This window comes from Anser cygnoides, chromosome 6, assembly GCF_040182565.1.
Source record: "Anser cygnoides isolate HZ-2024a breed goose chromosome 6, Taihu_goose_T2T_genome, whole genome shotgun sequence".
Lineage (NCBI taxonomy): Eukaryota > Metazoa > Chordata > Aves > Anseriformes > Anatidae > Anser > Anser cygnoides.
The window spans coordinates 25612000-25639474 of NC_089878.1; the positions used below are offsets into that span (position 1 = coordinate 25612000).

The 27475-nt window shown below is 50.3% G+C and overlaps 1 protein-coding gene across 1 annotated transcript; it reads right to left on the minus strand.

The window, feature by feature from the left end:
• Positions 1–27475, minus strand: LOC106029911 (TGF-beta receptor type-2-like). Its single transcript, XM_013171288.3, is given in 9 exon segments — positions 1–627; positions 4434–4561; positions 5631–5772; positions 6119–6933; positions 9322–9524; positions 12452–12602; positions 26615–26675; positions 26678–26728; positions 26730–27475. Coding segments are annotated over 9 exon segments (1887 nt in total). The 5' UTR covers positions 26853–27475; the 3' UTR covers positions 1–414.

Genomic DNA, 27475 nt, shown 5'->3' on the forward strand with positions numbered 1-27475 from the left:
GGGGGGGGGGGGTGAAGTGGCTTTACAGTCAAAGTGTTTTGACTTCTGTGGAATAAGCAGTTAGGGGAGAAACTCGTGATGACTGCATGGAAGGACTTCAAAAGATGAACGTGGAGTTCAGGTGCTTATTAATAAAAGATTAAACATTATTATTTTAAAAAATAATAAAAGAAATGCTTTGCATCATTATACACTTAAAGTAAGTACAAAATCAGTTCATATACACTGTTGCACTTTAACCAAAGTATTGATTCCACAGTTCACTGTATCTGTGGGAGGAAACAGATCTCATAAATAAGTTATGTACTAGATCTTAGTTCCATTTGGAAAAACGAAGGGAGGCTTTTTCCCCGTGAGCTGAACGCTCCTGGCGTATCCTCCTGCTTCTCGCGATGAGGCTTTTTGCCTGCTGTGTCACTGCACGTTTCTGCTCCCGTCGCTGTCCTGGTGCTCCCCGCCCGGGGAGGCCGTTTTGTCGGCCTCGTTGTCCGTGTTGTTGTTGAGGATGTCGTCGCAATCCATTTGCGCCATCAGGTTGAAGCGCTCGGCCACGCAGTGGGCGGTGAGGCGAGCCTCGGGGTCGTGGTCCCAGCACTCGGTGATGGTGTCGCACAGAAAACGCATTCCCTGCGGGTGGAAGGGCTGAAATTAAGGGCTGAAGGCAGGAGGAAGGGAAGCTAAAAGCTCATCTAAAGCAAGTGTTTTAGTAGGCTTTTGACAGCTTCCTGTGGAAATGCCTAAGCTTAAGCACAGGAGGAAAAAGCACTGGAAAGCTGTGGCAAATGCCAACATTTGTACTGGTACTGGCACCGCTCGGGTCGCAGCAGCATCCTCTGCGGACATGGGGTCTGGTCCCAAGCATTTTTCACCCTGCCAGGAAATCCTTCCTGAAAGCTGGCGTGTGATCACTTGGGGGGCTTTAACCAGGGCCCCAAGGGACTTACGCCCTCCATCTCCTCTCTGCCTTGGCCGTTCGCATGGAGCTCCCTAAAACCAGGAGGGCGAGGGGAGGTGCAGGTGGTGACCCGCAGGGCTGGGCGGAGGGGGCAGGCAGGGGCGGCTTGAAGGCAAGTTTGGAATTAAGTTTAAAATTAAACTTCTTCAAACATACTTCTTGTTTCAGCAGCTTCCTCAAAGGGCCAGCCATGCCAAAGACTCCTTGCAGTGTGCAGCTGAACTTTTGTTTTCTTGCCACAAAATAGCGTGTTACGTGGGGCTGGGTGCTTTTCTGCGTGCTTCAGAACACGTTCAGTTCCTCTTGGCTACAATGGTTACAACCCCCAGTAACGTGTGGTTTTTTTTCCTCCGTTGGCGTAGTGATGTGAAGAGTCCCAATATTTTTAATTAAACAGTAGTGTCCTGCTGGTGTTCCCCCCTTTTAAGCCAGTAATGCAGCTGCACCAGAAGCCCTGTTGAACCTCCCTTTGACTCTGTGATTCCTATCATGTGCTATTGCTTTTCTCATCATTGTCAACCAAGGTTGCACCACAGTGGAAAAATCATTATTCTAAATAAAGCATCATGTTTTTCAGTGGTTTTGTGCATTTCTTAATTTGCAATTAAGAGAACAACAAAAAAAAAAATCTCATGAAGATGAAAGAAAACCACAGGTCTCAGTGGTGTGCCACGAGTGTCGTCTGTCCTGCACCTTTCTCTGAACCCGCTGCTCTGTGCCAAGGTTTGTTGTACTGAATGTTGTACTAAATCTTCCGTAATGGACCCAGATTAGAAGTAACGGGCTTGTGCAGTGAAACTGACAGATGGTGCATTTCAGTGCTTCTGATATCACTCATTTGCTAGCTTAATTGAGAGGATTTGAAGATAATTGATTAATGTGCAAAAATGAGCTAGTTTAGCTGAAGCTCTTTAAAATAAGCCTTTTCTCAACTAGAAGATGGCACTTAGATTGTTTAGTCACCAGCTCTCTGTGCTTGCTTTACGCTGGAATCAGGACATCTATTTGCAGCTTGCCTCATAAACGTGGTGATGCTCTCTTGACTGCTGCATTTTGTTACGCTCGTGAAGTGGGCTTAGTTTGGGTTTGGTACTTGGTACCCCGGGTTTCTGAGGGATGCTGCTTGCTCTGTCTGGCTATAGTTTTACCAGTGTATTTTTAGTAGCAGTATTGACTTAAGCTCCCAGTGCTCCTTCCTGCCCTGCACCAGCCCTCCAGCAGTGACAGTACAGCAGTCTGCTCAGCAGCCTCATAAACCAGCTCTGGGAATTTATCTGGCCTAAATAATCACTTTTTTTTAAATGGCAAAATGAGCTGGAAGCATGGGCGTTTACAAATTGTCTGGGATACTTTGGGGATAATGTTCTTTAATGGGCTTTGTTGTGCAGCCTTGCAAGCAGCTGCGCGGCACGCTGGGTGAGTCAGCTCTCGGGGAAATTAGTGCTGTGACCCCAAGGATGGCAGCTGAAAATCCTAACCCATGACTAGCAGTCGCTTGAGTGAGAGGGAGCCCTATGTTGAAATGCAAAAGCAACCTTTGAAGCGATGTAACAAGCTGGTTTTCTTCGACAGGACGATCTGTGGGTGCTTCCCCTGCAGGCGAGCACCTTGTCTCGCCAATGTTGGTGTCGCCCAGCGCACCTTGGAGGTAGCCCGGGGGCTGGAGGCACCGAGCGGCAGGAACTGGTGGAACTGGTGGACTTCTGCTGTTTCCCAGCAGATGGTGCTGCCCTGTGCTGCATCCTGGGGAGGCTCGTTGGGAAACGCTGGGAGTGTTTCTTAAAGCCAGGCTTGTAGGGAGATGTTTATTAGACCAGCTAATATTAGTCAGAGGCAAACTTTCAGGAACACAACATGGCTTTTCTGTTCCTCTTCCCCAGTGACTATTAGGTGGTCTAATAAAAGTCACTGGCTTATAAACCTCGCTCTGTTTGCGTGCTAGACCAACCCAACTACAGCGGCATTATTTGTCGGAGGTAATTGCAGTCAGCCCTTGTCCAGCTCCGCAAACAGCGCAGTTATGGTTAGGCTCTATCAGGGTGTGATTTCTGACAACCCAAGCCTCTGTATGTTTTTCTTGTGGTTTCAAAGTTTATCAGGGACCCTGGGAGGTGAATGTTTGAGATGAATACTCAAAGGCTTCAAACATGCAGCACTGCTGATTTAAGTTCCCGTATTTTTACTACATCAAGGGAAAAGGCTGGGTGAACTTCAGCTGTGAACTTGCTGACTGATAAACTCACCGATGGTCCAACAGAAACCACGGATTCATTTGATGCTGGTTGCAGCTTTGGTCAGCCAGGTACCTTGGGGCTTTGGACAAACACCTTTCTGAGAGAGATGTAGGGAATATGTGGCCTTCTGCAGTCATGAAACTGTGTCTTTCCTCTCAAAAAGTCTGGCTTTGTATGCTGTGCAGTCAGTGGAAGCAGTGTGTTTTAGGAGTGGATGGTGCAGAACGATCTGCAACAATCAATGACCGAGCGCTGCAGGGCCCTGTGAGCCAGCAGTCCTAATGTTTCAGCTTGTTTTTCAGATGAGCTGAAATGTGGATGAGTTTATGGTGTTTTTCTATATGACGTGAGATTTAAGAAGTGCCATTCGGCCAAGATTTAAAAATCACGCTCGGCACGTGTTACCCCTCGTGTCCTCAATGCAGGGAGGAGAGTACTGGATGTGGGGAAGAGGACACCATGTCAGGGCCAGGAGGGAGCCGTGTGGGAGCAGTATTTCTGGAGCTGGTTGTTCTGGGTGTGTTTGTGGGTGCCTTTAACAGCGTATCTCATTATCGCTGAAGTGTTTCTGTTCTAGAGCACTGGACTATGCTTTCTGTGCTGAGATGCTGTGCTCTCAGACCCTCTGAGCTAACGGCTGCTGGAAGGCTTTCCCTGGGGAAGACGTGAGCCTTTCAGTTTCCCTGTTTCTCAGCTTCACGCGTGTTTTCTGCCCGTCACTCAAGGGAGAGGCTGCCCATCTTCCCTTTTCTTGTAAAAGTGGACATCCTTCCTCCCGTGTCCCAGGTCCTGCCCTCAGAGGTCCGAGGTTACCTCTGAGCTTGAGATCTCCTCGACCAAGCGGGCAGAAGCCCGTATGCACCTTCCTCCCCGCCCTGCCTGCTGTGGGAAGGCTTGATGCAAGGGATGGCATGTTCCCTGAGCCACGGGTTTCTGGATGCAATGGTGATGGCAGAATTGGAGCAGACTCACAGGAGTTAGTGTTTCAGGAGACTTGTGCTGAAGTGCTCTGTTTTGCTGCACTACAGCACCCACGGGATGGCTGAATGCCATCGCCTGGCGTTCCTAGTTTCTGATTGTGGTCACTTATTCACCAATTAATTTTTCTCTACCCCTGGTTGATGGCTTTAAGTGGGTCTAGGGGGTTTATCTGAGCTCAGGCAGCCGTGCTGATTTGATTGCAGTTTTACTAATTTGCAGGATGGGTCAGTGAGGTGGGGCAAGGTGGGTTGCTCCTGCCTTACCTGATGTACCAGCCAGCTGCTAGGGATCTCAGGCCGCCCTCTGCCATGCAGCACGATGTCTCTCATGGTGTCCACGCAGGGCTGCTCCTGGACTTTCGACCCAAAAGGCAGCTCGTAATTCTTTACCTCTGCAAGGAAGTGACAGCAGTGTAATAGGACAGTTTTTGTACACTCGCTGCCTTACTTTGGTGTGTCCTACTGGACGTGAATAAATGTGTTTTTATCAGTCTGCAAAAACTGATCTGGAAACAATTTAGGATTTGAACACACAAGTATAGTGCCAGGTTTTAAAGGTGGTTTTCAGACAGGTTGGGCGAACCCCCTGGCCGCTTTCCTGAACGTAGGAGTGCTGCAAAGGACTTGCTCTTCCTTTGGGTGAAGCGTGTTTTCAGCAGGTAAAATGTGCCATGGGGGTGAAAGACAGGAGAGACAACCGCAATCGGCCTGTAGGCAGGGGTCGGGTAAGAGGAGAAATGGCCCCTGCAGAAGAGCAGCCCCAAGTCAAGGCAGGCCAACGAGGAGCCCCACACTGCAGAGGTGAGAGGCCACCCTTTGTCTTTCCCAACCCCAATAGCTTTAATTAGCTTTAATTTTCTGGCCGCTCACCAGCACCTTGTGGGCCAAGCAAAGATGCTCGGTTGCCTACATTGTGCAGCTGCATCGTGCAGATGCAGCAGGGGGTGTGTTTATACTCTAAGGACAGCAGCTGAAGCCTGAATTGGGGGCTTTCTGATCCCCCAGGTGAAATTCTGGGTTCTGGGTCTGCGTTTACTGAATTTACCCCCCTCGTTCCCATTCTCTTTGCTTTGTAACATTTCATTACCAGGAGATGCTGAGCCCTGGGACAGCCACCCCCTCGTCCTGAAGACCTGAGCTGGAGACCTCCCTGAGCCATCCACCCCCACTAAGCTTTTCTGCAGCTGCAGCCGGAGATGTTGGGGTCCCCTCTGCTGCTCCTTGACCACGGTGCCAGCCCCTTTGAGCCACAGCACATGCAGTGAGAGCCTGGGCAAATGCTGGCCCTTGGTGGGATCTGCCACCAGCTCTTGGTGACCACCCAAAACCACATCCTGTGCCAACAGCCCTGCATCAAGGTGGAGCAGTGTCACCACCAGGGACATGAGGGCTAGGATGGTCCCTGTACGTGTGGGAAGGGAGCTACGAAGTACCAGACAAGCCTGGGTGCGACATTCCTACCTCCCACCACTTCACATCTGGAGGCCATCTCCCACAGAACGAGGGCCATGGAGTAGACGTCCATCTGCTTGAAGGACTCCAGATCTTCCAGGTTCACCCTGGACTCCAGGACCTCAGGAGCCATGTACCTGGCGGTGCCCACCTACCCACGAACAAGAGAAGGGTTAGCAGGGGCAGGGGAGCACACGGGTGAGGTCTCCTGGTGTGGATGGTCAGGTGTAGAGACCACTGCTCTGCCTCCATCAGCCTGCTGTGGCTGTGGGGCTGCCCTCTCTGTGGGCTCTGGAGGTGAGGACTCCCTTAAGGTACCCAAAAGCAGCACCTGGCAGAGCTGCCCTGTGTAATGGGGCTCATCCCATAGGTTTAAGCTTTGACCACCCCAGGTCCCGTTTGTAAAGGCCACATCTCCCACCCGGTGCCACGCATCTGATGGCACGCGTGGCTTGCAAGGGGCCTCATCCAGGGGGGTGCTGAGGGGTCGTACTCGCCTGCCCGCTGTTGGCAAAGTCGTCTACCGTCAGGGAAGGGTCGAGGCGTATGGCGATGCCGAAGTCGCAGAGCACGCACTCCTGCTCGTTCTTCACGAGGACGTTGGTGCTTTTGATGTCCCGGTGGGCGATGGGGATTTTCGGCCGGCCGCAGGCGGTGTAGTCGCTGTGGAGGTGGGCCACCCCGTTCACCAGCGACCCTGCCATTTTTTGCAGGTCCATCCAGCTCAGGACGTGACTGGACAGGTAGTCCTTGAGGTTGCCCCGGCTGTGGTAGGCTGTGATGAGCCAGTACTCCCTGCGGGGCCCCGAGCCCCGGTCCTCGGCTGTGAGGAACTGCAGGACGCTGTCGTGCTTGAGGCTGGCGTCTGTGAAGATCTGGCTCTCGTTCTTCCAGGAGGAGTACTCCTCGCAGGGGAAGATCTTCACCGCCACCGTCTCGTACTGCCCCGAGCTGCTGTGGTTCAGCTTGGCCCTCCACACCTCGGCGAACTGCCCTTTGCCCACCATCTCGTCCAGCTCGATGGGCAGCAGCTCGGTGTTGTGGTTGAGGCTGTTGGCGCAGGTTGGGCTCAGGCTGGCAGGGCCGTCGTCCATCATCACGGACAGCTTCTCATCCCGCTCCGCCGCCCTGCCCGGCTCCGGCAGCGCCGGGGGCTGCCCCTGCTTCCCACCCCATGCCTTGGCTCTCTTGCGGCGCTTCTGCGTGCGGCAGAGGTAGAAGATGACGGTGATCATCACCGCCACCAGCAGCGGCGGCAGGAGGCTGATGGCAGCCACCGGGATGACCTCCTTGCTCTGCAGCATGGAGTAGCCTGCAGGGAGGGAAGCGGAGAGGAAGGCGCTGCCGTGAGGGGCCCGCGACATCTTGTTTTGATCGCGGGTAGGAGGAAAATATGTGGAGCGGTTAATAAGGCGCAGCCGTTCGCGGGGCGGTAATGCAGGCTGCACACAAATCCCATCTGAGCAAAGGGTAAGAACCCAGATGTATGCAATTATTGAGAGGGCTGTTCATTTTAGGTCTCGAATTCAGGCCTGTTTGTCAAGCAAGGGCCTGGGAGGCCGGCCTGCACTCAGTGGGCTGGGGGCGCCAGACCCCGCTGCAGCCACAGCCTCTCCGTGCCGGGGCAGAAATAATGGTGGTAAAGCTGAAGCAAGGCTTGCATGTATCAAATATCTGAGATTGTTAGGGGCTGGGGTTTTGCTGGAGCCCTTCTGCGCACGGAGGGTGAGGAGGGATGCTGGAGGGGAGGACAGGATGGCATGGAGGACCACGAGCGATGCTGCCGTGAGGGAGCATTGCTTCAGTGCTGTCCGTGTGTTGTTTACCATCACGTTGCAGCACTGGCACCCAGCTACCCACCCTGGGCACACTCGCTTTTGTTTTATGTCTTCTAAGCCCCTGTCCGCCTTCAGATCACTGGAGTGTGGGGGGAAAAACCCTAACCCTCGCGCAACGTGTAATTGTCTGATGCTTTGATGTTCGCAATTCCTGGAATAAACATGCTGACTTCAGTAGAGATATTCAAGTAAAATCTTACTCAGAGGTTTTTCTGCCAAGTATAATAACCCAGGGGAAGAGGGATAAGAATCATTCCATAAGCAAAACTCTTGCTGCTTGACCTCAGTGTGTGCAGATCATAATTCAGGTTCTGGAAAAACAGAGCGTTTCGCTATTTTACTTGGCAAATTTCAAAAAACGTGCTGCAGCTAATTTCTGCGGGGCTGTGAAAGCGTTTCTAAAATAGGCATCAGGTTCAAACCACAAGATCAACCTAAACTGATATAAATCAATAACTAACTCAGGAATATGTTTATTTTGGAAAGCGCGAGGCCTGGATATCACCTACTGCTTTAATGGCTTTTCCCGATGCTTAAGATCCCATCTCTGAAACGCTGAAGAAAGAGAAGATATTTTTAAGGGCGTCGCGTGCACGAGTCCTGAAAGCAGTAAGTTACCACAGCTTCAGCAAATTCCTTCATGAGGATGCCCCTTCCCAGTGCGAAACCCTTGCAATGAGGGGGCTGCAGCACGGCTCCCACCCCTGCCACCGAGAGCAGAGGCAGCGGCTCTGCTCTCTGCAAAATACCCTGGGCCTCAGCCCACGCATTGCCCAGCTCTGGGGTTCGGCGTTTTGCGTGCTGGTTGGCAAAAGGAGGCTGTTTGTGAAAGTCCTGGCTGGGGGCGGCATTTCCAATGAGCCAGTTGTCATTTTGGTGTGAAATTATATATCCCAGCATCGGCTCTGGGATTTGACTATCTCTCTTTAGAAGTGTGTGTACCTGTTATGTTTGGCTCAGCGAGCAGCAAAGGACTGCCAAATTTAGCATCATTTACTTTCATTAAAAGTGGCTTGTTTGTTCTGAGAATTTGCATTTTATATGCTTTTTCTTTTTTTCTTTTTTTCCCCCTAGCATTGTGGGAGAAGCTGTGCTGCTGGATCGTAGGTTATACTTAGTATCATTTTCAGCATCTCATGAATTATGGAAAATTAGAGAGGGTTTGCTTTGCCTCTGTTATGGGTCAGATGCCTGATGGGCACTTGGATAGACCTGGTCCAGTTGGAGCTCTGGAGGTCTGGACAAGACTCCAGAGGCTGACGATCTAGCTGGTAGCTTTTCCAAAGCACACCACCCTCCTGAGGAACAGACACGAGCTGCCTCTTTGTTTTCCCCAGCATGGATTTACAGCTGCTGTAGGGCCTGCAGCCATGTGCAGGGAGAATGCTGCTGCAGAAGCCCCAGGAGAGGTGGGGAAGGTGATGCCCAGCACCGCCGCCTGCTGAGCCCTGTCTCCCCGGCACCACCATGCTGCTGGGCAGCAGTCTGGTGCAGGATCTGATCTGGTGTGATTTTCTCAAAGCTTTTAGACTGACTCGCTCTGGGTTACGTCAGCTTTTGGGTTCCCTGGCTGATTTGCCTCATGTCAAAGGGCGCAACCTACTGAAGGACACAGTGCATTTTCCATCTGGTGTTCTCAGGAGGCATTTCTTGGAGGGATGGGTGAGCCACTGGCAAACTGCTGGGCTCAGTGAGGGGGTACAAACTTTACCTACCTCACACAGAAGGTCAAAGAAGACATTGCATCTGCTACCGTTTCTTGGAAATGCAAAGCCACGTGCATAAGCCCAACGCATGACTTATTTATTGTTAGATTTGAGTGCTCCTACCCACTTTAAATAACGCTAGCAAAGGTTACTCACCGTTGGTGTGGTTTTCAAAGATAAGCTTGTCATTGCACTCCTGCTCATCCACGCAGCCACAGATGTAGATGATCCCCTCCTCACTGGGCTGGTGGGTCATGATGCAGCGTGAGGTGTTGTAGTTCGGGACCATGAGGTTTTCTATGGGACGATGTGGGTTGTGGCAGAGCGTGCTGATCCTGATGCTGTCGTTGTCCTGTCTCCTGCCGGCGCCAAACGAACCAACAAAGCGTTAGCCTAGCGGTGCAGCCTTCAGAGAGCAGGCAGCACGGGGTTTCCAGCCCAACATCACCCGAGCATCAGTTTTAAATTGTGTATTGAATGACCTGTTTGTGGTGGCTCTGGTATAATTCTTATTGTATGTGCCTGTGGGCGGCTTTGTTAAATCTCTTTATCTCTTCCAAATGGTGGAAGAGAATTTCTAATGCATGCCAGTAGTAGGATCTGAGCCAGGGACTCTGCTGTTTCCTGTAGATAATTCACAAGTTAATAGGTGTTGGGTCAGGTAGTGCCAGCCCTAAGGCTTAGTGCCCTGCGTGGGATCTGGGGCAAAATCCCTCCTTTCTCAGTGCCAGCAACCAAGCCAGGTGCAGGTGGAATTATTCCCTCCACATTGCTGCTGCACGGTCCAAAGGAAACCTCCAAAGCAAGGACAGCCTCTTCCCAACTAGTGCATTATTCTGCCACAATCCCTGCCTCGGCAGGGCTCCAAAACCCCATCACCTCTGCAGGAGAGAGGTAGGGGACACAGTGACTGTGATGCCTGCCCTCGAGCAATGGCTTGGCTGTGCGCCTCCATCCTCCTCCTCTCGGCATGCATGTGTTGGCGGAGCTGGTTGGCCCCATCTCGTTGATGAATTCCTGGGCTAAATGCTGTTTTTTCAAGCACTGTCCTTGCGTGACCACTTATGCCCACCTGCAGGAGCAGAGCCGTTGGGTAGCTGGTGGGGACTATAATTTAGCAGCTCCAAAGGTCAGAACGTTTATAGAAATAATGTGATGTTGATACAGCTCCTGGGCACATAGCGACTGTACGGCTGTGTCTGTTTCTAAGCTGTGGAAATCTGTCACACGTATGGGGAAAGGAAGGGTTTGTTTTTGGCCTGTGGTCTGACTCTTCAAGCGCAGGGTGCTCATTTTGCTGGAGATTCCCCATTCTCCCTGTCGATGCAGGCAACATTGGCTTAACAAGAGGGTCCAGCAAAACTCTGTCCTGGCACACGGGAGCCCCTTATTTCAGAGCACGGTGAAGCCATCCTTGCTGGTTAGCAGCCCAGAAAAGCCACCAGGGAAGTGCTTTGCTGTGAGGTCTCCTATGCTCGCCGTGCCCCGAGCGGGTTTTGGCAGTGGTGCAGCACACGGGGCAGGCAGCTTGCTTTGGGTGCGGGGGTCGTGGGGATGCGTGGCTCTGACGGCCAAGATGGGGTAAGGTACAGAGCATATGTTATTTTTAATAATGTTGTATTGGGCCTGTGCTATTTGGCCTCTGCATTAGTTTATGGGGAGATAAGCCCGAACTAGAATCACACTTGTGAAACTCCCACCACAGATCCAGAAAAATGCAGATCACCATCCAAACCCCAGGCGCGAGCTCATCTCCACCCCTCGGTTAAGGTCGTGGAGCACCACCAGCAGCCCTCACCACGGGCAGCACGGACAATGGGGCGACTGAGAGAAGAGCCAGCTGGGCAGGGAAGGAGCGTGTTCAAACTGCACGGCTCTTTGGGCACCTTGTGGCCAGTCCCATTGGTAGCCTGGGTGACAATTTTCCCCCAGGGGCCGAGTATATTCCCTCCAGAGCTTTTGGTGGTAGCTGTGAGGAGCTGCCATGAAGAAGAGCTAGAGCAGAGCTGACCCAGGTGGTTTGCATGGTGAGCAAGGGGTGGCAGCTGCACCGGGCCCAGCAGACCTTCACCTAAGGAGGATCAGTGCCTACTCCTCTAGAGCCAGTGTGTAATTAAGGGCTAATGAGGAGCTGAGAGCAGCTGCCAAGAACACCAGGGTGTGACCCTTGTTTCTGGAGAAAAATGGAGGTACAGAGAGATTTCACAATGCCTTGCAGGTCAGCTGGGAAATCGGAAATAAAACTGAAGTGAAGAACCCAGCTTTGTCATCCTCATCCCACTGGAGTGGGTGAAACTGCGCTGGCCTTAGTGCTCCCAGCATTTTCTTGGGAAGCCCAGGGAATTTGAAAGATGTTGGCTTTTCTATGCAGGATTTAAGGTCTTCTCCCCATCTGTGTGCAGGGGTAGTTGGGGCAGAGTGGCAGATTTTTCTGTTTTTGGGGGTGGGAGTGGTAAGGGGCATATTTTGTTTGTTTGTTTGGGTTTCTTGCTGGTCTTGTGTTTTTGTTATTTTTTTTTTTCAGTCCATAATGCAACAATTATGTTGAGGCAAAACCCTGCTGAAAGTGGGGCAGTCCAGTGTTCACACTAATTAGCAGGTTGATATAAAGCCCAGTGATATGTGCTTAGCTGGCTCTCACTCTGGCAGCCAAATTAAAAGGGACAGAGAAGAAAATCACTTTGGGTAGACCCAAAATGGACTTTTGTTTTAGTTTTGCTCATGGGGACCAAAAAGCTGGGGGAGGCGCTCATCCGGGTGTACGTTTGACCCGAAATGCCGGATCATGTTTCCTTTCCAGGCATTTCCAGGAAAATCAAAAAAGGGTTTTTCCCTGGGGATGATACCAGCAGCTTGGTACCAGCTCAAATTCCCAGTTCCCTGGATGGGGACAGACCTTTGGGGCTGTAAATCCTTATCCGCACCCCTGCACCTGAACTGGGCTTTTCCCAGCCTGATGCAGGAGGACATCACGGCTTTTGGGGTCAGCTTTGCCCAGCAGGCTCAGCCTGCAAAGCTAAATTCAGGTTTGTGTGTGCGTGGAGGTCCTGACTGCAGCACTGCATCAGGCATTTATATGCGTAATTTATTTAGAAAATAAACCAGTACTAATTATAGGAAAGACCAAATCACTTTGCAATTATGATTACAGCGGAGTCAACGGGGGAGAAATAGAAAGCCCTGAATGATTTTGGTGTCCAACAGCTCAAGCATGAGTGTCCCCACGAGCTCGTTCCCACAACCCCTTTTTCCCCACATCCCCCTATTCCCTGGGGCTGCAGCTCACCATATGGCCACGCAGATCTCGTAGGGGTCCTCGCAGTAGGAGTTGAGGTTGCAGTTGCTGTAGCACACCTCCTGCTCGCAGGCCGGCGGCGTGGAGTCGCACCACTTGCACAGGTTGGTCTTCAGGCTGCGGCGGGCGCCGGCGCACCAGGCTGCGGGGCACAGAGGGCAGCATCCATCTGATTTCAGCAATTCGCACATTGTTGGGGAAGGAGCCCAAAATGACTCTTTCTACATGGATTTGTAGCTTTTGTTTTGCCCAGCTGCTCAGTCCAACGTGCTTTAGCTGATGGCAAAGCTCGCAGGGAGCAGATGCAGCTCTGTTGGCCCCGCGGTGGCAGCTCCCACCGGACGGGAGCAAGTTATCTCTATTTTTATAGGAACTATTCTCAGTTAAGGAATAAATCCTGGCTAAATTTAAACTTCCTGTTAAGGCTGCTAAATGTCTTTTTTTTTTTTTTCAAGAAAAAAAGTAAAATGAAGCCACTAAATGGCTTATGTAGAAGTACATACTAATAAACATTTAGTGTAAGACACACATGCAGAAGTGCGCAGGTGGGAACTTGAACTACAGCAGCTATTTTTCAGAGGTGTGGGCTACCTGTACTTCGTGGGGAATTTTTATTGCACGCGGAGAAGGATTGCATGGGAAGTTTTAACCCCAAACAGGGCTTAAAAATAGTCATTTCTGTAGAAAGTCTGCCCAGTTTTAGGTTGCTGCTTCGTAAATCTTGATGGTGCAGGGGAAAAAAAGTATTTTCCAGCTGGATTTGTCCAGAAAGACAAGTTTTGGTGCCCAGTCATGGCACACAGAGATGGAGCCCAGCACCTCTGTTCTCCCCAGGGCTCCCTTCATGCAGTGCCCCACCAAAAATGGGCTGCTCCACACCAGCTTCAAAGCTGAGGTTTATTTTGGAGTGCCAAGGCGTGAAGGTCTGGTGGGATAAAGGGGATTGCTGTGGCCAAATCTATGCCCGCTGGTGAGTCCCTTCCTCCCCTGCCTGCAATGCCCTTATTGCTTGATGCCCATCAAGGTTTTGCTATTTATTTATTCACACTCATGGGGCTGTCAGTTACTCATTAACACCCCATGTGAGGCTTTGCTGGAGGGCTCAGGGTGTGAGCACAACGCCCAGCATTCGGTGAGGATCCAGGTTTGCAGTCACCTGCGCTGCAAGGAGCAAGGGCTGATGAAAGAGTTAAACGTGGAAACGAGAGTCAGAAATACAGCAGTAACTGGACAAAATTCTTTGGAGACAAATTGTTCTAAACGAGCTCAGCCTGCGATGCTGTTATCTGCTCTGCAAGAAAGGTCAGAGCAGGAATCTCTCTTTTTTTTTTCCCCCCTCCTTATTCTTTTAGTAAGCTCAACAGAAGTGCACAAAGCCCACTGTGAGTTTCCTCAGAACTTTGTGTCCTTGAACCACGAGCTCGTAGGTACAATTTAACTGCCACATCACTCGTCTTGGCCCTGATTAGACCCAGATGAACACTTTCAATATTAATACGTGGATGATTTAATAAAGCTGCACGAGCAGTAAAAGTAACAATACGCTTCCATAAAGGGGTTCCAGATGTTGCCAAGGCAAATGCTAAACATCAAAATATAAACTTCAAAAAAAAAAAAAAAGAAAAAAAAAGAGCTGGATAAGCAAAACTTGGAACAAACTATAAACTAATTAAATGTGGGTTGAGTTTTCCAAAAATAAATTGAAGCCATAAGGATGTGATGTGAGCCAATAAATAGTACAGTTAGTCAAAGTTATTGTGGAACAACAGTTGGAAAGATGGTTTGAAGTCACCGATGAGGTGGGCTCGCAGTGAGTTTGGCTTCTTATCAATAGGAAGGCTTGTTCTGCTGTGCACGAGAACGGCATCAAATCTCCTGCTATCTATAACCAGGACCCTGGAGAGGCTACGGGGGGAATACAAGACAATCTTCAAGCAGGCGAGGGAAGGGAAAATCTACACCAAATGTGCCTGTGAGAGCAGCAGTGCTGATACCACCATCCAAGCACGTTGGGACGTCTTTCCTCCTGCCTGCTGCTGCCCACAGGGCATCCCCACTCCCCTGCAGGGCCCGTTGGAGCACGGCCATGGGGATGCGAGCGGTATCAGCGAGGAGCAAGCCTGGGTGCGAGGAGGTGGAAGCACGGTGCATTCGTTACGGGGAAGGAGACAGCGCTTCGCAGCTGAAGTGATGGCGTGCACAGGCAATTCGCTTCACTGCAGAGTAGAATGAGTGGTTTTCATTCTCAAATTTTACCTGCTGGGGTGTTTTGTGACAACCCAACGGCAGATGGGCGTAAGCAAAGGCACTCGGTGTGAGATGCTGAGGCACACACTGTCCATCTTCCTCCCGAGGTGGAAGGGATCAAGGCTTCTGCCAGGCAGGACCTGCTCAGGTCTCCTCCTTACGCACATCATGCTTCATCTTTTGCTAGTAAATTGCCCTTAAATTGCACTTAATATTCAAGGATGAAGAACAACTGATCATTTTGGGTCATAAGCACTTCGCGGCGAGGTTTGCCTCCTCCTTTCTGTGTGTCTGCGTGCATCGGGGCACAGCTGGTGCTCGGCCAGCAGTTGCACAAGGCTTCCTTGCCGCTCCAGGAGCTCTCTGCATCCTCTTTCCCCAGCAGGTCAGCCCTGAGCCCCAGACTTTGTGCTGGGGGGAGACAAATCCCACTCTAACCAGTGGGATTTGGGAACTCTGGCATCTCAGCTGGCACCGCAGCTGCAGGGCTGGGCACAGAGGGTGCACCAGGTGGGAATGCCCACTGCTTTGCGGGTTCATATCAGGGCTGGGATGTGGCAGGGACCCCCGGGCAGGTCGGCGGGTGCAGTTGGAGATGTGGGTGCAGCACGGGATGCCGGGCTCGGCCATGAGTCCTCCATCCACTCCCAGCTCAGGACGAGGCTTTTCGCCGGGCCCTCGTCCATGGCTAATGACATGACTGCATAATAACAGAGCCGCTCATAAAATTATTATGAGAACAAACAAATTCCTTCCCTATTATATACAGTACTTGTTTTCGAGACTAAAACAGCAGCGGGGCTGATGTGCTGTGGTTGCTCGCTGACCCACATGTGAGACCTTGAGGATCTGCCCCCATTACTTCCGAGCTGCCACGGGCAGGATGCAGCAGGACAATTCCTACGTCCCTGATTTCCAGGCGATCCGTACAGGGCCAGACGTCCCCGTTGCAATTGTCCGGTGTGATCTGGCCAGCAGGGGCCCTGGGTTTCCTCATTTGGGGAGCCCAAGTTGAGCTGACAGGACTCATCACCCCACTCTCTGCACGTGAGGCTCTCTGGGGACAGCGGCAGCGCGCGCACTGCGCTGGGCTCGGGGGAGCAGCTCTGCCCTCAGGTTTGTGGTCCTGCGCAGTCCCGCAGAACAAATACTGTACTTGGCAGCGGACGTGTGGAGCGAGGAGCGAGCCAGTAACGTTTCCTGGTGAATAAAAAGGGGCTGATTTTGATTGCATTAGACATCGGTGCTTCCCCGTGCCAGAAAGACACACAGTATACATTTCTGGTTTATTTGGACCTTCTTCAAACAGGCTGGTAACTGACTTATTCTACCACTTATTTTTTTCTTTGTAAAAATAACCCTTTAAATTAAGTGTTTAGCAAATAATGCTTAGTCCTATTACAAAGTAAATTGGGTATGGACTGTACCAGCGGACCTCTCAAATCTCTTTCAGATGCTTGAATTACATCATGATCAAACTTCACCCCGGGGACAGAGGAGCTCTGCTGAATATTGTCCGTCCTGCTGTGGCAGCCTCCGGTGTTGCTGGGGTACCTTTTGCAAACTACCTACGTGTCGGCAGAGTGACCTCGTGTTGTTTTGGGACACTGGGTCACTTCATGGCAAGGTACCTGGAGCCAGCGAGGAGAGGTTTCTCTTCGATTTTGGTCAGTCAGTGTCTTTGCCTGTGGGTGAGGACAGGGCGAGCGGTTCTCCATCTGCTCTTGGAGCTGCTCGTCTCCTCTGGCCACCTCCACATCCATCTTGTCCGTGCCCAAGGCACCGAGCTGGGCAGGGCACGTTCCCTGCGGGGGACCTCGAGCTCCCTGCCCCAGACCCCGTTCCCCACCCCCGGTGCTGCTGGAGCTGGGTTCGGGGCCGGCCGGGAGGGCTGCGCGGGCGATTGTCGCCCATATTGTGCTCTCGCTCGTGTTTAAAAACAACAACAGCTCAACTGACTCATAGATCCTACGGCCTCTGAGTCATTTCTTATTTCTGGATTTCACTGCTCTGCCCTTTGCAATGAGGGGAGTTGCATGCACACTCACACACACACACACACATCAAGTTCACATTTGTTTTTCCCCTATAAAAACAAAACGATTTCCATACCATTAATGAAACAGAAATGACTTGACTTCGCATACCCTGGCTTTTATTTTCCATTGTATAAACTGTGCAGATGAAATAACGATGGCTGTAAAGTAAACCTTCTCTCTCTCTCTCTTTTTTCTTTCTTTCTTCTGTTTTTTTTTTTTTTTTTCCTTTCCCTTTCCAGGCAGCCTCTTTTCGAAATAGCAAAGGGAGTCACTTACAGACTTGGCCCCAGCGCTGCGCCTGCTGGGATTAACCCCTGCGTCCCCAGCTCTGCTCTCTTTGCTGCAAAACCACGCAGGGCAGAGGCAATGCCAGCCCCGGCACCGTGCGGGGTGATGTCCAGGGTGCAAAGGTGGCAGCAGGCAGAGCGGGGCACAGAATGGGCAGGGAAGCTCAGGGATGGCAGGGGTGACCAGCGCTGACACCTTGGCCAAATGTCCGCTCTCCTCCATACCACGCTGCAGCCACAGCCTGCGCTAACTAACCACCAAACCCCACTCTCGCTGCTTACAGGGCTTTTACGCTATTACAGAGCGCCCTGAGGACAATCAGCGGGGGCAGTGGTGCCGCTTACAGGGGCAGCAGATGCAGCTGGAGCTGGGTATGCAAGCACGTGCTTGGGAGAGCAGGACGGGGTGAGCAGCATGGAGATGCCCCCTGAGCATTGCCTGCAGTCTGCGCGTCCTCAGGGCTCACAAGCACAGCACAACCCCTTTTCCTGTTCGTACAGCTTGCAGCCCCCAGCACCGGGTCAGCCCTTTTGCCAAAAGCCAGTGGCCGGGTGGGTTGGTGACACAGCTGAGATACTGTTACTCTTCCCGGACTGGGCGATGTGTTTTATATTATTTCTCTTGGATTTATTAAGCATTATGTAACCAGCTAACTGATCCCGCATGCTACAAAATCGCTGCTGATTTCATGTCAGTGGAAAGTAAACAAAAAGCATTCTGAAGTGGCGGGGCTGAAATTCATTTCCACGTTCAAAGCAACCCGTGGAGGATTTTCCCCATCTCCTCGCCACCAGTTTGCATCCAGGCTCTGCTGCAACCCATCAGAAAAGAGTTATGGAAAGTTTGCATGTTGCACACAACAGGGTGTTATAAACAAATCCTCTCTGCTCGCTCTCCGCACGAAGTGATTAAGATAAAAGATTATTTCACTTAATTATTTTTAAGCATCTTTGTGGATTTTCTGATACTCCTTGAAATGGGTCATGCTGGCATGTCGTTTGTCTTTCAGCTGGAGGATTCCTTTGAATATGAAAATCACTCACCAAAGAAGGTTTGGCATTAAAGTTTCAAAAAGAAACAAATGAAGTCCTGAGGTCCTGGAGCTCAGCAGGACCGCATCTAAAGTGACGGGAAGGACACTCCGCATTGCTCAGCTTTGGAAGGGTTATAAGCATCAGGTGAGGCAATAATGATGCTGGTACTGGGCAGTATCTACAAGGAACTCTTCTAGGGGCTCTTCTTGCTGCTGTTACAGACCACAGACATCGTCCCTGCCACTAAAGCCAGTTTGCATGCAGAGAAGTGGAATGGGTACAATGGGTCTGTGCTATTATTTTTTATTCTCTATGTCTTTGAAACCTTCAACAACGCCCCAAAATATTTTTTTTTGTATTTCTGCACTTAAACATCAGTAAGCCAGTGGCTGGGGGATGGCCCCATTGCATGCAGTTTGCGCCATTTGTCAGTAACCCCAAACACCACCTGCTTCACCCAGCCCAGTGTGGCTGCCACGACTGCGCGCAGCCTTGCACAGTCCCACGAGGAGGACAAAGCTGTCCTAAAACCAGGAGGCAGCCCCAAGCTAGGGCTCGTTCCCTGTCCTGGGGCTCACTTATATGGGACCCAGGGGAGGGTTGAGGAGGCCCTTGAGCTGCACAGGATGATAACTACGCCGTTTTCCTTGCCCCCTAAACGCTGAGTGAGTGCTGGCTGTTGCTGTGTAATTACAGTCACTGCCTCCAGAGCCGCTACCATGCCAAGCAGCGCTGCCTTGGCAGACAAAAACAACTGTGAGCAGGCCCAGCAATAACGGTACTTATCCCATTAAGCACTCGGTTAATTGCCAGGCCGAGAAAGTGAACGGCGAGGAGACAGGGAACCCAGCTTTCGGATGAGCAGCGAGGCGGGCGGCCCTCCTGTGCCTGAGGGTGCCACCGGCACCTCGCCAGGCACTAAAGCCCCTCCTCGCCCACCAGAGGCAGGTCAGGACGAGAAGGTGCCTGCCCGGGGCAGATGGAAGCAGATTTTTCAGGACAAGAAGGTGCCTCCCGGCACAGCCTGGCCGCGCAGGGCTGGTTTGGGGTCATCCTGTCGCAAGCCACCGCAGAGACCGCTGAGGACGTAAGAGCATTTGCTTGGGAGCTGGGTGGCGGAAGGTAAGAGCCAACCAACTGCATGACGTTGTTGTCATTACTTTTGTTGTTCTCGTTTCTCCAGGGCCATCAACAGCATATCTTGTCTGCTTTATTTAACTGCAGCTTCTGCACCTCTCCCTCAGGAAGATGCAGCAGAGAGTCCCCGCTCTACACAGAAAAAGCAGCAGCGACAAAGCTGACAGCAGAATAAATCTGTGAGTCTGTTGCAGACATTGCTCGGCCTTTGACTACTGCTATCCAAGAAAAAGCACAGCTTTTTTTTTTTTTTTTTTTTACAATTATCATCATATTGTGCCTTAAAATTTAGTTCTGTGTATGCTTTACAGGCTCTGCAGGAACCTGGATCTTCATGAGCAGATCAAAGCCCAATTTAAAGATATCATCCAAATAGGTAAATGTGTCAGAAACATTATCTGGGTCACATTTGGGCAACAGGGTTCATTGGTTCATTCTGTTTTAAGTGCAAATGGCTTGCTGATGGTTTAGCTGAACTTCCTGAGGAGTGTTTGAAATTCCTGGCACACGTTCGATTTGCCATCTGTTAGGAGGACTTTGATGAGCCCACAAAGAGACATTTGACCAGAGCTGCACTTCATATCTCGTGTGGGTTCCTGTGACTGACCAGCTTGCATTTTCTATGTTTGCATTATTCTGATTCCCCGAGTGCTTGGAAGGAGTGGGGCTTGCAGGGGGCTGGGTGCTGAGCTCCGGGGCAGAGATGCACTGCTCCTTCTCCGCCAGTGCGCTGTCATCATCTTGTTCCAGCACTGCCTGTTCTTTATGTCTGCTAACATTATTATGTATAGTCAAGTTATGCCCTCATTTAGACCGGATCTGACAGTAATTAAGTAATTTGTACTGTCAGAGGGAACTTGAACTTGAGGGTAGCCTGGATACAGATGCTAAAATCTTCCTCGCTTTTCTGAAGGCATCCCCTGTTAAGCATGTAAGTAGGTAAATCGGTCTGGTCTCCTCTTTCATCTCTTTCCTGAAGACATAAAAAAAATCTCTTTTATGAAAATGGTATTATAATCTCTTGAAAAACACTGTCCAATAAGGTTGAATTCAACCTGAATATTTTTCCGAAACAGAAGAGACCAATTGCAACCTGGTCAGAGGGCAGGGGATGTGGTTTGGGCTGAGTGCAGACTGCGAGGATTTTTGCAGGAGTGGGACCAGGGCTTTGCAGGAGAGCTGTTGATGAGGCCTGAGGGGTATTTTTCCTGCACGTGAAAGCAGTGGGAGCTTGTGCGTGGGTGCAGTGCCTCAGGAGAGAGCCAAGAGCAGTCAGCAAATGTACCAAACCATCGTAACCATGCGCTGGGGCGAGTCCAGCCCCCCCAAAATACTCTGTGCCTCTGGTGGGAATGTCTGCCACCATCTTCTACCAGCACCACCAAGTGCCTTTTGACATATTAAAGACACGACGGGAACTGGGCTCCCGGGGGATCCATCGGTCTGATTTCTGTGGATGCTCGTACCCTGGGTCTATTTGGAGCAGAATGATTCATTCGGCTGCCCGTTGCTTAGGGCTCTGTGTCACTTCCCACTGTAAGGCGAGGGGTCTTGTCTGCTATCGTGGACTGGCTGGGGCTAATTTTGGGATCGATCTAGCGTGGAAAAAAATACTTTATGCAGCAAGACAGCAGCTGATTAAGCCTCTTTCACATGGATACTGGTGTTCAGATGCTCCCAGGCAGTGAGAGTTATCCAGCGACATCAGGCAGATGTCCCACGTCGTGTCCCAGCTGCGCAGAGCGGCGACCTGTTGTGTCAGACCCTTGTCAAGGGGGACACGGGTGTTTGCTCTGCACGGGCACAGGAAAGCCATCTGGTTTGGGATGGCTGAAGTTGGGGGGGACCAATGCTCAGTGTTTGCATTGTTACTTGTAGGAAAAAGCCCCACAGGACTGTAACAACCAGCAGGCCAGGAACTTCAGCAAATGTCTCTAGGCTTCCCAGAAGAAGAGATGTAAGAAAAGATTCTCATTCCCCAAAGGAGTTTTGGAACCGTGGAGTTAAAGGGAACATCTCCATCCCCAGTGTGGCAAGGTGAAAGGCACAGCAGCAGGGCCAGCACGTCCAGCATGACGCTGCTCCAACCACTTTGGGAGCCATGGCCAAGGTGTGGGTCAAGCTGGGGCTCTGCAGAGTGACCCCCACAGCTCTTCTCTGCAGCTCCTTTCTGCTGATAGCTGCAAATTGCACACTTGAAAGTTTTTTTTTTTTTTTTTTTCCCTTTAAATCTTGAATCCAGCTGTAAATAATCCTGTCTAGTGAAGGGTAAGACTTTGGTTAAGATATATTCCCAGAGCTTCTCGAGCCCATGTGGGCAGTAGCCCTGCGTTCAGTGCAGACGGGAAGGTTGCAGGGCACAGCTGGATGAATTAATTGCCCCACAGATGAGATGCATTTGCTGTGGTATAAATCAGCTGTCGCTTGTCAGGCATGTTCCTGGCTTATCAATGGGAAGCAAAACATTGCAGCGTAACAGCTCCATGAAAGGCCGTGTCCTGGAGAGCCACAATTGGTGGGAGCATGGTCTGTGGAGGGGATTACAAGATAAGCAGGCTCTCCCACTTCTCCTAAAAGCTTGACAGCTACCAGCAGCTGGCAGGAGAATTCCAGCCCTACATGGGCTGTAATAAGAAGATGAACCAACCGGAGAACAAGAAATATGACTCTGATGGACCTTACAGAGCCTTTCTGGAAGCAGGATCACAGCGGTCTTCTCCGAATCCAGGGACGTGCATGCGGGCGGAGGCGGCTTGCAGCCACCCCTTCATTTCCTCTGAAGGTCCCTAAGGAAATGCCATCCCACAGCTGGGGTCCAGCACTGAGGAGATGTCGCTCTAACCCCCAGGGCTGATAAGGTAGGCAGCTGTCCGTGGCGTTACCTCCGCTGCCAACAGAGCCTCTTCCCACTGGAGGCTTTCACTTGGCACAAAGCATTAAGTGTTAGATGTGGAAAGAACAAAGTGGGGGGGAGCTGCTGGTTTCATCTCCTTGGTGGGACTCTTGGTGGTTCTTTAGTTTTTTTTTCATAGCGAGATCAGATGTGGCACTTCCCTGAAAACATGGCAATCCACAGGAGAGTTCATTAGTTTGTGGCAAGTTGCAGCACTGAGGAAGCCGGTGGAAAGCAAATGTTATTGCAAAGAGTTATTGCTAAGGGGAGAGGAAAACATGGTCCCAAGGAAATAAACTTGATGGAGCAAAACGTGGAACAATATAAAGCTGTAGAGGACAGGCAGTAGGGTTGAATACTTCCTCAGAGTGAAAGCCCCCAGTCATCTGTTTTTAATGGCAATGATTGCTCTCTGCCTGTTCAGTGAATACATGGGACACATCTGTTTAGGACTCCACCTCTAATAGGACCAACAAATATCACGACTGCAGCTGGCTGAACTTTTTTTCACCACCATTATACAAAAATGTCTTTGTGATCATCATCCAATATTGATAACAGCACCAAGAGCAAAAATCAGTTTTGCCTTTTTTTTTTTTAGAAAAGAGTGTGTTTTAATTTCAAGTGCCATGGGATTATATCTCAAAAAGGACTTTCCCCTGAAAACAAACAAAAAAAGCAAAAAAACCCAAAAACACTAAAATGTAGATTTGAGCAGCTCTAATGACGACCAGCCTGCCTCAAGTCTGAGAAAAGTTTAAGAAGCAAGGAGAAAGGAGATGCCCACTTTCCTAAATTTGACACAGCTGTACACTGCCAACTTTCTTGGCCTTGAGTCTCCATCCAATTTGTACCAACAACCGAAAAAGCAGTATCAGGCTTGGAGAAGTGTTAAGGTGGATGAATCACGCTCTTGCTGAGTCTCATGCCAGTTAAAACATTGCAGAGCACTTTGGTTTTGGATTGTCAGGGTTTTCCTTGTGCTTTCCCCTTTATTTACTGGAAAATATATTGCTACAAAGTCAAAGCAAAACAAGGTGCTTCTTGAGAAGGGTTGCTGTAGCCAGCCCTGCTGCTGTGGTGGGCAGCGCCCATGTCCACGCACCACCGTGTGGCCTGGGAGAAGAGCCCTGTGCTTCAGCCTTGGGCTGTAAAGCCCCGCTCTGCGTATGGACGTATCTGCTTGTGAGGCAGAGGGTGACTTCTTCTCCTCCCTTCCCTCATCTTCTCACCCAGGTTTCTGCCTCTGAGTTGTTGTGTGCTGCTGTTGGGGTGTAATCCTGGTAGGTCTCTTGCCTGAGGACCAGGCTGGTGTTTTGGTGGCAGCGCAGCCCCTGGTTTTAGCCCTGGTGACCTTAGAAATAAGAGCCCAACTTCTTGAACGAGCTGCTTGAGGAGCATGGGATAGGTCAGAGAATTCTTGGGCAGATCAAAAGCCAGAGATGTTTTTCTGACAGCCCTGGGGCTCCCTGTGATGATTTATGAATTATATATGCTCCACGTGTTTAGCCAAAGAGGTTCAGAGGGGGAACAGGGGCTGTTTGCGCAAGCAGGAAAGGGTGCGTGGCTTCAGAGAGCCACCATCCACCAAGAGGTACCATCTCCCATCTGCAGAGCCATCACAGTGCAGAGGTGTTCATCCAGCAGCCATCACTGTGCTCCTCACCACAGATCTAAGGTACGACCGCAGGTCCTGAGCGAACATACTTGCTGAAATTCCTGGGCAGATGTTCTCCTCGGAGCTCTAGTGTATCCCACGGGGCACAGCTCTCCTCTGGCAAGTGCTACGTGCCCTGGCAGGCTTCAAGTTTCATGTCCTCCTTTGGAGGCTGGATGCCCAAAGGCGAGCTGCCGGGCTCCTTGAGCTGTCGTACAGTGGTGACGAGGGAGGCTTTCCAGATTCTGATGCAAAACAGGACAGGAAAACTCCTAATTAAGAGGCCAGAGTGTTTCTGTGTGCACAGTACAGTAATCTCTGTATCCAGTCTGTGACTTCTGGATGGGTCGTAGTCCATCTAGCAGATAGTCTTGCAGTCATCGAAGGCTTTGAGCAACAAAAACCCACCACATCCTGAGTCTGAGTAATTACCTGCTGGAACAACTTTGCTGTTTTGTGATCTAACACAAAAGCACCCGGTTTCAGCTTCCAGCATGTAAATCTTGCTTTTCCTTTGTCTGATAGAAGGGGAAGCCCTCTGCCAGAAAGCATCTCTCTGGGAGTTTTTTGTGAGCGATTACTACTAGCTCACCTCCCAGCTCCCTCCTGCAACAACTAAAGGCACTGAGAGCTTTCAGTCCCTACTGTAGGACAGATTTTCCCATCCTGAATGATCTTTGTATTATTTTGTTGCGAGTCCCTCTGCTAGGTAAATCCAGAGCCACTTGCTGGAGGTGACCAGGGGGAGTCAGGGAAATCCAGCAGCTGAAATTTCAGCGGTCAGGCTATAGCCCTTTTTTCCATCACGTATGGACCAAAGCGGTCGGAGACGCTGCTTGATGACCGCTCAACCATGCTGGTGATTGAAAGGATAGAGACAGGCAGCACAGAGCCCACATTAAAGTCTCAGCCATACTGGTGTTACCCCTTAGAGAGAACAACAAAGTCCCTGAGGATGCCCAGCTGGCGCTGAGGGAGCTATTCTGGGATAGCTGGGACAGCATCACTGCCATTTTCTCTACAGTAATTCCTAAATCTGTGCTAGGACGAGTGACTTTGCTGCTGTCACCAACCCACCGCTGTCGCTCTTTGCAGAGAGGCTGAATGACTGGTGGGATTTGTTGCATGAAGAACAACCAAATGTGCATTTTCTGCCATTTTGGGAAACTTGCTGTTTCCTCTTCTCTTAATGTCAATGCAAAGTGGGCCCCCCAGGCACTTTTATTGTCTCAGAGTCACTGTAGGATTGATACTAACACTACATGTGATGGATGGGAGGTAACCCCAGTAAACGTTTATCACTGTTGAGCTGAATCAGAGAGAGAGAGAGAGTGCCTTGGCTTATTTTTTTTCCCTGTACTGAGACAAATGTTGTCATCGTATCATTCACGTAACCTTTCAGATGAACTTAGTAATCATGATATGTTTTGGTTTGGCTTCTTTCAGATTAAAACCCTGCCCTTCAGAAAAAGGAAACCATAAGTTAAATAACTCCAAAATTAGGCATTTCTGAAGGATAATTAGTGGTCTTCTTTCTTACCAAAAACAACCCAAGACTGTGCTTTAAATAATGCCTTGTAGTAATTTCTTCAGTGCTGTTCCAAATGTGATTAATTTAGCAGGATGTTATCAGTATAGCATCCTACATTTCAACCCATACTTTAGGGTATTATCTACAGTAATGACTACTACATATTTCTGCAACTCTTTGGAAAGTCAGCCTGAGCTTATGTTGTAAGACCCATCTGGGTCTCCCTGCTTCAGCAGTCTCACCAAGGGTTGTATTTAATACATGCAAATTACTGACTGACCGTATTCCTTCATTCCCTGTTTCTGTAGATAGGGGGACCCATGGAAAGTGGATGCAGATAAAGATCCCTGCCCCCAGTTATTTCAATTGCATGCAAATATACGGGCACTATAATCCTAGCACTTCATTGCTTTGAGCAAAAAGCAATTTTATTTGCATCGAAAGCTCTGTAGTGAGCAGAACGGGTCTGTGTTTGTAAAAGAGCTCACTGCAGAAAGTGCCATTGTCCGTGCAAATATATAAATATATACTATATAGGGATATATGCGTGAATACACATACATCGGCATTGTATATACAGAAAGACACACACACATACTTAGGAGATGTGTATATAACACTCACTTATATACAAATCTATTCCCTGTTATGAAACAATCATCGAGATATAAACAAGAGAATTTAAGCCATGGATGGGCACATTTTCAAGTGCTGCTGGAGGGTTTTATCTACAGTCCTGAAGAAGTGCTATCAAAACCTAAACAGGGCACTTATTACAAAGAAGTCTTTACGTAAGTGCTGGAAAGGTTTGCCGAATAGCCAGATGTTGTTGCAGAGACAGTTCTCCTCCCCCTCTCCCCGCTTCTTTCCGACTTTAACAGTTCGATTAACGTTGCACATAAACCGGGGCTGATAAAGCTGCAAACTCCACCACATCTGGACACTGTTGAAGCCAGATCATTCAACGGTGCACGTTAGTCGCCTTTAATCTCCCTCGAGAAAGTAAAAACTTCCACCAAATCGTGCTGACCTACGCATATACTTCTGCGCTGTAAACACTGACATCTGGGAGCCGCTCTCGGTGAGCACGCAGCGGTCTCCACCAAGCCAAGCGCTCGCCCTTCGCTGTACAACAAACCCGCAGCTGATGCCGTCGGAGCAGGGCTACAACCAGCTCGCTGCGAAATTCCCCTCTATTTCCAACCCTCCGACTAACTGCCTTCAGGGGACAAATCTAAGGTTTGCTATTTTTCTGGGGGAAGGAAAAATAAACGACTTCAAGCGTACGCTGGTTAACGTCGCCTAAGCAGAAACATTTCTCTACTCACAGAAGGACAGCAGCAGCAAGGAAAGCAGACCCGGTCTCCTCCAGCAACCCATTTTCTGGATTCCACCAGCGACCAGGAGCCCGGCTTCACGGTGTTGACCCGTTCATCCTCCCGTGCTCTCCTGCCTCGCTGCTGTCAACTCGGCAGCCCCGAATTTGCGAGGCTGCTGGCCGGGAAGGCGGACCCAGGCGCAGCAAGCCCAGCTGTGCGTGGGGTCCGCCCAGGAACTGCAGCTCATGAAGAAACTCAGCCCCGCTCTCCTCGCGAAATATATACAGATATGGGAGGGGGGGGAGCTGGGGGAAGAGCTCCGGCTCCGGGAAAAGAGTTTGATTTTTCCAACGACGGCGCTGAACTGCTCTGAGCAGCCCGGGGAGCTTCGGAGGGGACCTAATGTCTACTGCGTGCATCTCATCAGAGCAGCCTGGGCACAGCTGCACACCTCTTTCATCTGAATAAAACACGGAGGGGAACGCTTCTGTATGCTGAGCTGTCATTAATTTGCTGATTTTTCCCCTTTTAGAAATAAACTCTGTCTTTTAAGTAAGCTTCAACGGGCTCTGTTTTTCATAGGGATAACTGGAAGGTTTAGGACAACTTCTTCAGAAAGACCACATCACTATGAGCTTAGCCTAAAGTAGGTGCTTTCAACCCATTAAAGCAGCAGGATTTAAACATATCCTTATATGTTTTCCTGAATCAGGGCCTAAAATAATAACTCGGAGCCTTTAAATAGCTGCTTTCTCCCCAAGATCTCAAACTCCTGTACAAAAACTTGTGAGAAATATTATCCCCACTTACAAAAGGGAAACTGTGAAACATGGCAGAAATCTGACTGGCCTTGGTTGTTAACACAATCAA